Source organism: Vanacampus margaritifer, chromosome 6, assembly GCF_051991255.1.
Source record: "Vanacampus margaritifer isolate UIUO_Vmar chromosome 6, RoL_Vmar_1.0, whole genome shotgun sequence".
In the NCBI taxonomy this organism is placed as follows: domain Eukaryota; kingdom Metazoa; phylum Chordata; class Actinopteri; order Syngnathiformes; family Syngnathidae; genus Vanacampus; species Vanacampus margaritifer.
In genome coordinates this window covers 23,611,925-23,624,671 of record NC_135437.1, presented here as the reverse complement: position 1 = coordinate 23,624,671, position 12,747 = coordinate 23,611,925, and the positions used below count along the sequence as shown (strand labels likewise).

General features: G+C 41.9%; 1 protein-coding gene across 2 annotated transcripts in view; it reads right to left on the bottom strand.

Annotated features, from left to right (window-relative positions):
- The window catches only part of btbd11b (BTB (POZ) domain containing 11b), a 100,844-nt gene that overhangs the window by 1,748 nt on the left and 86,349 nt on the right, over positions 1-12,747 (bottom strand). The window contains exons 6-16 of one of the 2 annotated variants that reach the window (XM_077568926.1): positions 10,659-10,748; positions 8,580-8,681; positions 7,314-7,407; positions 6,988-7,123; positions 5,259-5,479; positions 4,971-5,149; positions 1,977-2,082; positions 1,607-1,709; positions 1,380-1,461; positions 1,223-1,291; positions 881-994 (exon numbers count right to left, since the gene is read on the bottom strand). In XM_077568926.1, coding sequence (XP_077425052.1) covers positions 881-994; positions 1,223-1,291; positions 1,380-1,461; positions 1,607-1,709; positions 1,977-2,082; positions 4,971-5,149; positions 5,259-5,479; positions 6,988-7,123; positions 7,314-7,407; positions 8,580-8,681; positions 10,659-10,748 — 1,296 coding nt within the window. The remainder of the gene's footprint in view (positions 1-880; positions 995-1,222; positions 1,292-1,379; positions 1,462-1,606; positions 1,710-1,976; positions 2,083-4,970; positions 5,150-5,258; positions 5,480-6,987; positions 7,124-7,313; positions 7,408-8,579; positions 8,682-10,658; positions 10,749-12,747) is intronic. The other variant, XM_077568927.1, reaches the window with a different exon arrangement.

Here is a 12,747-nt window from a genome sequence, read left to right as displayed (position 1 = left end):
CCGTTCGTCAACAATGAACGTCCATGCGGAAACACAAAATATTGGTTCCGGCGTCTTCCGGGTCGCACAAATATCTTTAAAAAAATTACTGTACAAAGTATTTTGACGTAAATAGCGACTTTATTAGGGAAATCCGACTTAAGTCCACATCGCCAGCGTAGGAACGGAACTCCGCCGTAACTTGAGGACTACCTGTATTCTAACGCTAATACATGCAAAACGAAGAGTCTGTAATCTTTCTTTTGGTAGGTTCCATGTTTTTATAGCAATAGAACACAATATTCTTTGGGCCTTGCAAAATCAGTCAAAATCCAGTAAAACAGCCGGGAGTGAAGGGGGTTGCTTCAGTGAAAATGGCTGGGAGTGAATGAGTTAATCAACCAGTTCAGGGTGTACTGCCCGAAGCCAGCTGGGATAGGCTCCAGCGCCCCCCCCCGTGACCCAATTTTCTTCTAATTTCTAATTCATAGTTCCTGATTGTAAAATGGCCACAAGAGGGTGGGTGCCCAGCTGCCCTTGCGAGGAAAAAAGAAAATAAAAAAAAACATCAGCCTAATACTGATACCTGGTATTGGTACTCACCCATCCCTAATTATGAATATGGTAAATTGACTGCTTTTTATATAGTGCTTTAAGTACACCATATGATGCCCAAAGCGCTTTACAATTAAGCCTCACATTCATTCATTCACACACCAATGGCCGACTGCTGCAAGGCACTGCCAGGTCCATTAGGAGCAAATCAGGGATCAGTGTTGCTCAAGGACACTGCGACATGGTCACCAGGAGTGAGGATCGAACCCACGAATGGATGGGAGACAACCACTCAACCATTGAGCCATGCCGCCCCCATATAACAAAGTAATTGTTTTGTTTGTACCTTGGTGTGGTTGTAGATCTCCACGCAAGTATCTGTGTTTATGTTCTTCGTGCAGATAATCTCACAATGTCTCTGCAGTGCCTCCAACTGGAAGAATTTAGACGCAGACAAGAGCTGCAATAAAAAAATAGGTGTTAGGTTGGCCCGGAAGTATTCCAACAGTTTTCATGTTCTGTCTTTTTTATTTGAAAAAAAAAATCAAGACATGATTGAAGTGTAAACCTTTCAATTGTATATATTTGTATACTGTTGAAAAGTTCAGAGCGCACCTCTACCCGTTCTTTTATTTTGAATGACCAGAAGACTACATTTTATTTAATTTTTTTTAAAGAGTCATCTAACCTCCATAACATCAGGATTCCTAATGTGCAGGGCATCTGCTCCTCCACAGTAGAGGTACTGCATCACAAGCTGAGAGGAAAGAAAGGCAAAGCTTGGATACATACATGATGAACACAAGCAAAGGACATGAACATTCGGTTTGGAGTCCAGTAATTACCTGAAAAATGTGGTATTTCACATGACTTATTTCAATGCAGGTGTTTTCACCACAAGGCCTATTTGCAAGAAGAATTTTGAACCTTGACAAAAACACATTGATATGGAAAGTCATTTAATGTTATAATGAAATGAAAGTCCAATCTGCATTAATATTATGCCATGACTCTAATGACATTATAGGTACTGAACATTATACACAAATAGATATTTCTTGTTGAAAGTTACCTATTGGAGGCTGTGAAGAGCAGGACTTTGTGGGCATAAAAGGGTTTCCCCTCCACCAAAAATGTCACATCTGACATCTCTTTATTGTTCAGAAATTGAGGATCTAAAAAGACACAAGTAATGTTCATTTTGTTTTTTCAAAATAGCCAGCACTATCAAATTACAAGAAAATTACACCTGACTCCCTATTTCTGGTCACAAGATGGCGCTCTGTCCTCTCTCCATTCTTTAATCATTCAGAGTTGACCCAACAATTCTCTGGAGATTTGCAATTTCACAGCCCCAAACGCTGTTTTTATTTCCCCATTACAAGAGCAAAGGGATTCATCAGAATAATATCTTCCTTAAAAACACGGTGACAGGCTCTTACCGAGGCGTGATGACTGTTTGCGTTTTATCTCTGCCAGTTTGGGGATAGGGTAGGGCCCGTAACACTGGGTGAAGATGGCTGACAGTTGTTGGCTGATCACTTCATTCTGACGAAACACAAAGAATACACAACTGAGATTTCATTTCACACATACAAATTTGTGTTGGACATTTATATCATATTTGTTTAACACCTGAAGTTCCTAAGACAAGAGTGGAACGTGTAACACTGTGAAAAGAGAAAAACGGGAAAGACGTGGGCCCCATTACAGTTATTCCCAGCTCTCCTCAGTGTCTTTAAGTTGCCAAAGCAGAAGGGGAAAGGAAGAACAGTGCAATTCACTACAAGCCCCCCCGTGTGCAGTAAGGCCGTTTGCTCTTAATGAGGCATGACACCAGCAAACAGCTTGTAACATCCACAAGGAATAAATAGCTTTGCCTATACTGTACAACTGGAGGCTTCGATATGAAACATAATCAAATCCAAGAGGCTTTTCGGCGTGCTGGAGCCTATCCCAGCTGTCTTTGGGCAATAGTATCTCAGTACATTACTGGGGAATTACAACCTTTTGCTATGCACTGCAAATTGTTTAACAAAGCCTCACATTCCGCATTTACAAAGACACCAGTGGTCTACCAGGTCCACTGGGAGAAAATGAGGGTTCAAGTGTCTTGCTCAAGGTCACAAGGGCTGAGGATCCAACCCACAATAGCCATCACGCCTGAGTATTTTTTCAAATTAGTTTTTTTTTCTCAAACGTTTGTATCTCAACCTTTTTACCACAAAGTATGCCGTCCGTCCGTCCGTCTTCTTCCGCTTATCCGGGGTCGGGTCGCGGGGGCAGCAGCTTTAGCAGGGAAGCCCAGACTTCCCTCTCCCCAGCCACTTCAGCCAGCTCATCCGACGGGACCCCAAGGCGTTCCCAGGACAGCCGAGAGACATAGTCTCTCCAGCGTGTCCTGGGTCGTCCCCGGGGCCTCCTGCCGGTAGGACATGCCCGGAACACCTCCCCAGGGAAGCGTCCAGGAGGCATCCGAACCAGATGCCCGAGCCACCTCAACTGGTTCCTCTCAACGTGGAGGAGCAGCGACTCGACGCTGAGTCCCTCTCGGATGACCGAGCTTCTCACCCTATCTCTAAGGGAGAGCCCGGCTACCCTGCGGAGGAAACTCATTTCGGCCGCTTGTATCCGGGATCTTGTTCTTTCGGTCATGACCCACAGCTCGTCACCATAGGTGAGGGTAGGAACGTAGATCGACCGGTAAATCGAGAGCTTTGCCTTTCGGCTCAGCTCCTTCTTCACCACAACGGACCGATACAGCGTCCGCATCACTGCAGACGCTGCACCGATCCGCCTGTCGATCTCCCGCTCCAACCTACCCTCACTCGTGAACAAGACCCCAAGATACTTGAACTCCTCCACAAAGTGTCTTGCTCAAGGTCACAAAGTATGCCTTTCTTCAAATTAAAATGTATGTTTTAAATTTATTAATGACAAATTTGGATTACATGTCACAACTGAAACGGGACCCAAAAGACAATAAGGTCTCATGAGTTCTAACGGAAGAGGTGGGAAGCGGCTTTGTCGTTGATTTATATTTATTAACCACGCAAGGAACTTCAAAATTCCATCATGATGACACTTTTGGAGGAAGTGCCTTTGCTGTCTTCTCAACAACGAAAAAAGGGAAATGGCGTCTTCAGATTCAGTACTGAGTTGGGTTACTTCATGTGATTTTCCTGGCAATATTTGAATACAATTACTACACTTTGAAAATACTGTTGAATACTGTGAAATCCTTGCCTTCTTTTTTTTTTTTTTTATTGTGTTGCTGTGATATTACAGAACTTGTTGTGATATAACAGTTTTTTTAATTGCAGGATTTTACTGTAAAACAACAGTTAAAAGCGGTAAAATCCATGAATGCTGTGGTTTATGCATGTATTCTTCGGGATATTAGAGGGGAATTTACAACAAATGACTGTAAAATAATGCTGTTAATTATTCTGTAATGCTGGTATTTTTTATTTTTATTTATTTTTTACAGTGTACGCTAGTCTAAACATGGCATTCTGATGAATATTGAAGCAAAATTCACCCGTTTGTAGTTTATTCCAATTGTTTATTCCATGTTTTATTGGTTAATTATTCTGTAATGCTGGTATTTTTTATTTTTATTTATTTTTTACAGTGCACGCTAGTCTAAACATGGCATTCTGATGAATATTGAAGCAAAATTCACCCGTTTGTAGTTTATTCCAATTGTTTATTCCATGTTTTATTGGTTTTCAAGTTAGCTATTAAAGGAGAAGTCTTTACAATGATACGTTCTATCCTCACTAGTCTAAACGTGGTATTCTGATTATTGCTGTGTTTGTGGAATATGAATTTAGCAGCAAAAAGCAGGCAAAAGCCATTTTGCCACTTGCTGTCGACTGCAAATTACATCAAAGTTGCTCAGGGATCAGATAACGATCAGATCATGGCTCACCTGATTTGTTTTCTGAGTCCGGTCATGTGATGTTTGTAAGCTGAACCGTGATTGGCCAATAGCCCTGAGCCACTTTTTGCCCCGTGAGATAGATAAAAATGGATAGATTTTGCTGCTTGATTCACATTCCACAAACGCAGCATTAATGAGTATACCATGTTTAGACTAGTGAGGATATATAGAATAGTTAACTTGAAAACCAATAAAAGATGGAATAAACGATCATTTTGGTGAGTAATGCTTCCTCTATAATAAGTTGCAGTTTACTTTCTACAGCTGAAGTTTGCCTCATTGGCTTATCATTAATTGTTACTCTTGTGAAGACGTGCATCTAAATATCAAAAACAATAACAAAAAACGATCTACTTGCCCCCCCTCAGGTTTTGCATTCTAGCTACAATTTTGGACCATGTTTATAGTTGTTCAACTGCCAAACCATTTGAGTCCTGCGGGTCCACTGTCATGTCATTCATTTGGCAATATAAAGAGTGACTGCTTGTACCTTGCTGGCTCTGAGGATCTGGAACATGAGAGGCAGGCCGTGCGTGATGAGCTCCTCAGTGTACTCATCTTCCTCAATGCAAATAAATTCTTTGAGAAGGCCCTGGATCAGTGGCCGGCGGGTCTGGGAGAAACTTGTGCGCAGAGATTCCAGCCATGTGTGCAAAGTCCATGGCACCCCTGGACAAGAGGTTTGGAAGTAATAATGAAAGGGAAAAAACAACCGGACATCGGATATGATGACAAAGTGAATAGTAAATGAGACTTTGTTATTAATAAGCTAACTAACCAAGGCTCCGTATGTCTATGGTGATGTCTACATGTCCGTGTTCTGAACTGTGGTACATGGCTTCTTTTAAGGCTTTCAGTTTGGCCTTCCCCGTCCGTATTAAGTCCGTCTCAGATGAACTTCTTCCCTCCAGCTCTGATCCTTCTGCCAGAATCTCTTCCAGGGATAAGACGTCTCCTTTGCCTTTCTCCGTGTGTGACAGCAGCTTCCGAAAGACATTTCTGGAAGAAATGAGGAAAATAAAAATAAAATCTTACTTCTCAATTAATGCACATCTTCGGTTATGTTGTACACAATTTGGCAATACAAGCACAAATAAGCTATCTATTGCATTGTAGCACAAAAACATACCTCATTTAGGCAAAAGTTAGTTGTTGTTTTTTTTAGATCAGCTCATACAATAACTCTATATAAAGTCGTTTGCAATAAAAACACAAATGTACTGTATGTCCAATGTCACCTAACAACAGTTAATAGGGATGTTCAATACCACTTGTTTTCACACCGATACCAGTACGAGTGCACAGCTTTTGACTAGTCCCTGATACCAAGCACCAATACCACTAGTACTTTTGAGAATATGTATCAAACTCTCCACCACCACCAGAAAAACCCAAAACAGTGACAGACAAAAAGAAAGACCTATACTGCTCATCCCAATATTTTTTTTCTTAAAATGGCATGAGCGGCACAGTGGATGACTGGTTAACACGTCCGAACCCAAGGCAAAGGACGTGAGATCGAGTCCGGGCTTCGACCTTCCTGGGTGGAGTTTGCATGTTCTCCCCGTGCTTGCGTGGGTTTTCTTTTGATACATAAAATCTCCCCCCATAAAACCACACATTATTTTAAAGAAAGGCCTGTACATCAAAATATTGCATTTTTCCTTAAAGGATCTTTGTGCAGTTTGTCACATTTTCATTCTCAACTGCCACCTCTGGTCCAAAGCGTAACTGCAACATCTGTGTCAGGCTCGTTCATGGTGCGCATCCGAGTACGTGCACAATCTTAAAGCGACAACCAGAAGACATGACTTCAAATGAGGTAAGAAAAACTCCGCCCCTCCCCTCCCCAAAGAAACTGGAGTGTGCAGGGTCCGCACACTCTACTACAAAGGGAAGATAAAAGCTGATAGGTGCAGTCTGAGTAAAACAGTCAGGGCTCTTCGTTCTCATCTGGGCATTGGTGACGCATGCATGATGAAGAAAAAGCTTTAACTTGACCTTTTTAAACGCACTTTTAAGATGGCAATTTTCCTATCCTTCTAATTTCTAGTTCCTGGTCGTAAAAAGTCCACAAGAGGGCGATACTGGTATCAGCTGCGGTCGCAAGTACTGATACCTTGAAATAAGGCTTGGTATCGGCCCGATACTGACACCTGGAGTCGGTACACGCTCATCCCACTTTTACACGGTCAGCAACTAATGGCGTTTAAATGTGATAAAAGTTTTCAGTGTTGAGAACAACAAAATGTACTAAAACAACAGCACTTAAGTCACAGAATGTTAATCATGTAATGACCGACAAAACCCCTCAACATCCTCCATTTGTTAATTTTATGGTCTTTTAAACTGCGGAGTCAATGAGTTTGCAGAGTGTACAATATGTAATTTATAGAAGCATAAAGACAAAGTGCAACAGTGAGCGAGTGTGTTTGCTGCTGACTCCTAAGTGGGTGTGGAATGGCGGTTGTGCATTTCAGTTGGGTTTTGCCGTGAAGCTACATCACCTGTGTCCGTGCGCAGCCGCCAGGCTGTAAGAGTTCATATCCCCCTGCGGCGCAGTAGAGATGCCATTACGGGACACAGTTCCCAACATGGGGTCGGCCCCCCGCTCCAGCAGCAGGCTCACCAGCTCAAAGTTGCCTGTGCATGAAAAGCAAATATGCGCTCAACAGAATAAAAAAAAGAAGCAGATTATAGAGTCTCTGCCAGCTTGGAGGGCAAATTCGCCTTTGAAGGCATGAGTCAGCCAAAGATGAGACTGACATTCAGGTGAATCCGTTTGAAATGGATTAGGAGGAGCAGCTGGATGGAAGTGGGTGGTCATGTGTACCTGCGGCAGCAGCCAGCTGCAGCGGGGTCTCGGTGTAGTTCTCCATCCCGTCCTGCAGGGAGCCTTCCACATTGGCTTTGGCATCAAGAAGCAGCTGCAAAGTTCAGGTGGGGTGACAGAGGCGAGGGGAAAAAAGAAGACTTAGCTCGGTGACTTTGAGCTTCTCCAACCCGCAAGACTCAGTTAATGAATGTTTAAATGCTAATTTAGAATACAGGCTGCCGTGGAATTAATTGTTCTTGTTTCATTAAGAATGGAACTAAAGCCAGCTGCCACTCACTATCTTTAGCCAAGCACAAAACAGGCAGACTGTGAGCCAAAGCAAAGCGATGCACTCAGCATCCGCAGATTAATTTATAATTAATAGCTGCCCCTGTCCACATTAAAAACGAAATCCAGCTTCCCCTGAGTTAGACAAATAAAGATAAATATCAAGTTGCACATGTACACTCTAAAAACAGTTGGGTCAAAAACAACCCAACTATGGGTCAAAAATGGACCGATTGCCTCCTTGGGTCAATTTGACCCACTTTTGAGTCAAGAAATGGTTCTTTTAGTGTAAAACAACTCGTAAATATTGGCCAGATCCTTTTGGGTCAACAAATTGGGTCATTTTGTACAAAACAACCCAGAAAGTTGGGTCAAACTGACCCACAAAGTGGATCAGTCCATTTTTGATCCATAATTGGGTTACTCTCGACCCAACTGTTTTTAGAGTGCACCTTGCTTGCAGAAAGTGAATAAACAATTTTACATAAAACCACCTAAAAATCTAATCGGGACATACACATCTATTTTTCTGTCTGATACCGCGTAACTATCTTACATCTCACCATGTGCTGCTATCATTAAACACTAAGCGTTCTACAGTGAAAAGCTTGGGAAATGATTTCCGTGTTGCAGCACTCTTTTTAATTTTTAATGCTATTTATTCAAAGCAATATCAAAACGCCCGGGCACATGTTTAAATCATTTCCTGTTAAAATTAAATTACACAAATCCCAGTGCGCACATCATTTAGAGGGCAGACTGAATTAGTTAAATGAGTTCGATTACAATTAATCCGCTGCGGTTCACCTTTCCATTTACTTAATGGATCCTGCTCCATTTGCCGGAAAAGACAAATGGACATCCAATTGTGCACAGCAAAATCATGTCAAAATGGAAATAAAAAGACAGAAGATGACCATTGACTGATATGAAAATGATGACCAACCATGATCTGAAGCACAGAGAGAGTGAACGGATGAGAGATGACATCACTACCTGCACCACAGGCACATGTCCGTGTGACACAGCAAAAGTGAGGGGCGTCGCCTGGCGCGTTTCGGGAAAGACTGAGTGGTGCTTGTGCACTGAGTTTGGCACCTGGGGAACGGACATAGGGAGGTGGTAGTTGAGGGAGGGGCGGGAGGGGGGAGGGGGGATGTGAAAGGGAGATGAGGGAGAGAGACATGAAGCCATTAAAAACGACGACGTGGCCAAGCAAGCACAAGACAAGCTACTACAGGGAGGACGGAAAGCGTTTCGGGAGCAGCTGGAGTAATCATCTAAGAGGCCTGGGGCTGCAGAGGACGACCTGTCAGCATGTTGACCTTCTAATGAACACAATAAATTGATCTGTCTAGTTGGGCCGCATCCTAATGGTTTTTCTCTGATCTCTCCTCCCTCCCTGTGGATTCTCTGACAGGGCTTCGACCTATCTCGGGGTTTTCTCGTGTATGAGAAAATACAACAAATCAAAGTGAGATGCTTGATGCCTATTTTCCGCAGCTGCGATTGCATGGTGAGATAAAAACGAACTTAACATGATTGGCTAATCAATTAAAGGCTAAGTGATGCATAAATCGCACTTAGCGTGTCTTTGTGCTTTGGCCGAATGTCGGTGAACTGCAAATCAAAGCTGGCACAATGATGGTTGATGATGCATGTTGCTGAGGTGAGAATGGACACGTTCAAGACGCTTTCCCTTTGTGTTGTCTCAGACATCTCCATCGCCTCCTCTATTGATCCTGTGAGACTTTACCGTCAACTTAAATGGCATCACTTTTATCCTCTTTGAAATCAGTCTAATAACCAAATGAAAGTGTAGGCCTCATTGAAGAAGTCCACTAAACATTTAATTTGGTTTACCTGCACATTCAAAAGAAATCAATGGGCAGCCCTGGATGTGTAGTCAACAATGTCGGTTTTAAAGCAGTGGTGTCTAAACTACGGTCCGGGGGCCATTTGCGGCCCGCCATCCATTTTTCAGTGGGACACTAAAAATGGCATTTGACACAGTTAAAAAATAATAATAATAATTTGTAGGGGTGTTAGAAAAAATCAGCAATATATTGCGATATTGCAGCGCGCAATTCTCGAATCGATTCGATATGCGGCCGAATGGATTTTTAAACATACATTTTTTTATGGGAATATTCAACCAAACGTCTTACTTAGGATTAGGATTCACACATTAAGCATGGAAGAATGTTATATTAATACTATTGTACACTATTGCAAATAAATTGCTTTATATACTGTAACATTTTTCTAAATATGCAAAAGCACAAATAAATTATTTGGACAATTTTTTTTTAGGACTAAACACAATTTATCTTCATAACATTATGTGGCCCTTGCACCCCTTTTTTGTGTCCTTCAAATGAAAAAGTTTGGACACCCTTGTTTTAAAGCAATGTAGAGGTCCAATTTTGGTTAATGCAGTCAAAGAACATTTTTGACAATGACAAAAATAAAACACAGAATACAACTTTGCGGCAGATATTAAATAATGCTCGTTAATAAATGTTGCATTTGGAAAGACAATTAATATGTACTGCACAAATGATGTACAGTAAGCTTAATTCCTGTATTTAGATACACGAGTGAACATAATCTTACATACACCTCTCAATAGATACAATAGAATGCAGTGTTACGCCACTGAAAACCAGAAGCATAATAATAAAGATAAGATATTATATATCAATGTACATCAAAATAGAAAATTAGAAGCGGGATCTGACCGTTTTAGGTAACATATTTGCGAAACTCTTGCAATGTGAATTACGTTTGTAAAGGTTTACCTAATGTTGTGGCCGATCAGGACAATCCTTGCCTCATGATCACGAGTGTTTTAACAATAAGCTGTTCAATGCATGGAGAGGACTATGAGAGAGATGAGGGTCAATATATTTGGTTTTCTCTACTTATTGCACCGTACACACAGAGATGTACCGCTTTCACAGCCTTTGATGTCTTTGTAACACGAAACATGCCATTCTCGTCACAACGAATAGGTATTTTGGGTGCACATTGTGTTGCAGTTAATCTCGCACTCTACACGACCAAAGTACTAACCTCACTGTTAATATCAGCTCCGGCATCCAGCAGCATCTGCACCATGGCCTCGTCCCCACGGACGCAAGCGTACATGAGTGGCGTCATCCCCTGCATGAGCACAAAGCACCGAACACAAGAGCAGTTGGGTCACATCTGAAGACAATGATGTCATTTTAGCATTGCGCGATCGACACGGTCGACGATCAACTGCACACTTTGGTTTTGCTGCACAAGTGAGTATGGTCATTCAAAATTGTGAATTACGTATATTGTGATTTAGTAATGGAATTTGTATTTTTTGGGCAGCATGGTAGAGAATCAAACAATCAAGGATCACATGTCATGAACATGTTAACTCCAGACATGTGTCGCACTCCGGTATATTCCCAAAACTTGTATGATGGGTGTTTTGTGGAAAACACTACTTCACTTTTATATTTTTATGCAGGATCGTGAGTGATCGGCGGCAACAATGAATACACAGAGACTGATATACTGTGCTAGAATAATTGTGTCCTGTATTCCCCGCAAACAACAATCAACACACTTCAACGCTAAGCAGCATAATATAATCACATCAGCGCTTACCTTGACACTAGACCGGAGAGCCGACGGTTCGGGTAGAACGAGCTGCTTAACGGCTGGGCGAACGTACGCTTCCCTCAGCTGACTCTACCCAAACCGCGCGCCGCTCCATCTTTTATTCTTTAACAAGTAGGGATGAGCGTGAGAAGACGGGCTGGCCAAGCCCTCTCCCAGGCACCCTTTCTATGAGTCGTGTCCTGCTTTGAAAAAATGCTCCTGAAATAGGGAGGACTGCAGGTGTCCTGCCTCGAAAACGTGTTTTCGAAATAGGGAGGACTGCAGTATAAACAAGGCATTCAACTTAAGAGTTCCCAGGCTCGATTCCGCCAACAGTTCAGCCTTATATAAGAGGTTACATGAGGACATATCAAACCATGGTTATTTTCCATTCAATGGGTTAATTGAAGATTTTAGATAGGAGCCTAAATGTTTCTCGTCTACAATACAAGCAGTGTGGTGTACCCTGCCCAAAGTTAGCTGGGATAGGTTCCAACTCACCATAACCTTGAACAGGATAAACTTTGGATAGATGGATCTGAATCTAATATTGCAGCCAACATCCTTTCATCCTCCACACCGCTTATCCTGCTCAGGCTCATGGGGAGCTGGAGTCACTTCTAGCTGACTTTGGGCAAAAGGTGGACCACGCCCTGGACCAGCCGCCAGTCATGCAACCAAGTTGTTTATAACATTAAGCAATATAGACTACAAACGGCCCTTTTTCACGCCCAGTCTAGCTTCAAAGCGCAGATCGGCATGGGCAAAGCACGTTTGTAAGAGCCTGCAAGAAGATCTTCATTTACGGAGGATGTAAAGTTGGCTGCTGCGAAGTGGGCACTTGGAGACCCACCGCCTTGAACCCACGACCCTGCTTTTCACCTGGTGTAAAGTCCAGTCTACTTTCTTTCACCAAATTGCTAGGTGCGCCGGGGGGGGGTGTAATAGAAAACCACCGGAACGCTCAGCGAGTCGTAACACGATTCCTAAACACAGTAAAGATGATTTAGAAAAATGAAGATGCGCCAGTTTGTACGAAACTACACTTTAAAAAGAGAATTGTTGAACCAATGTATGATTATAAATTTAATTGTTGACCCCCCCAAAAAATTTGCTTTAATTGGTAACACAAAATTGAAATAAGTTAGGCCAAAGTGACTATATTAAGTTTAACAAACTCATAATTAATTAAACTTAATATATTAATCTGAATTAAGTCAATCCAAAGTGACTCCAATCCAAAGTATTAAGTTTAATGAACTCATAATTAATTATTAAACTTAATATGTTCAACTTGGACTTACTTAATTGAATCGTGCGGTCGGTACCAATTGAAGTGATTTTTTTTTTTAACTTGGTCAACAATTCAATTTTTAATCTTGAATTTTTTCAACAATTCTCTCTTTAGAGTGTAGGGCCCAAATAATTTACAATCACAACGTCAGTTTTGAAATACACCGCACCCAAAGTCAAATGCAAGTTTCAAGGCGGAGAAAAAAAAAAATCACTTCACATCCTCCGTACT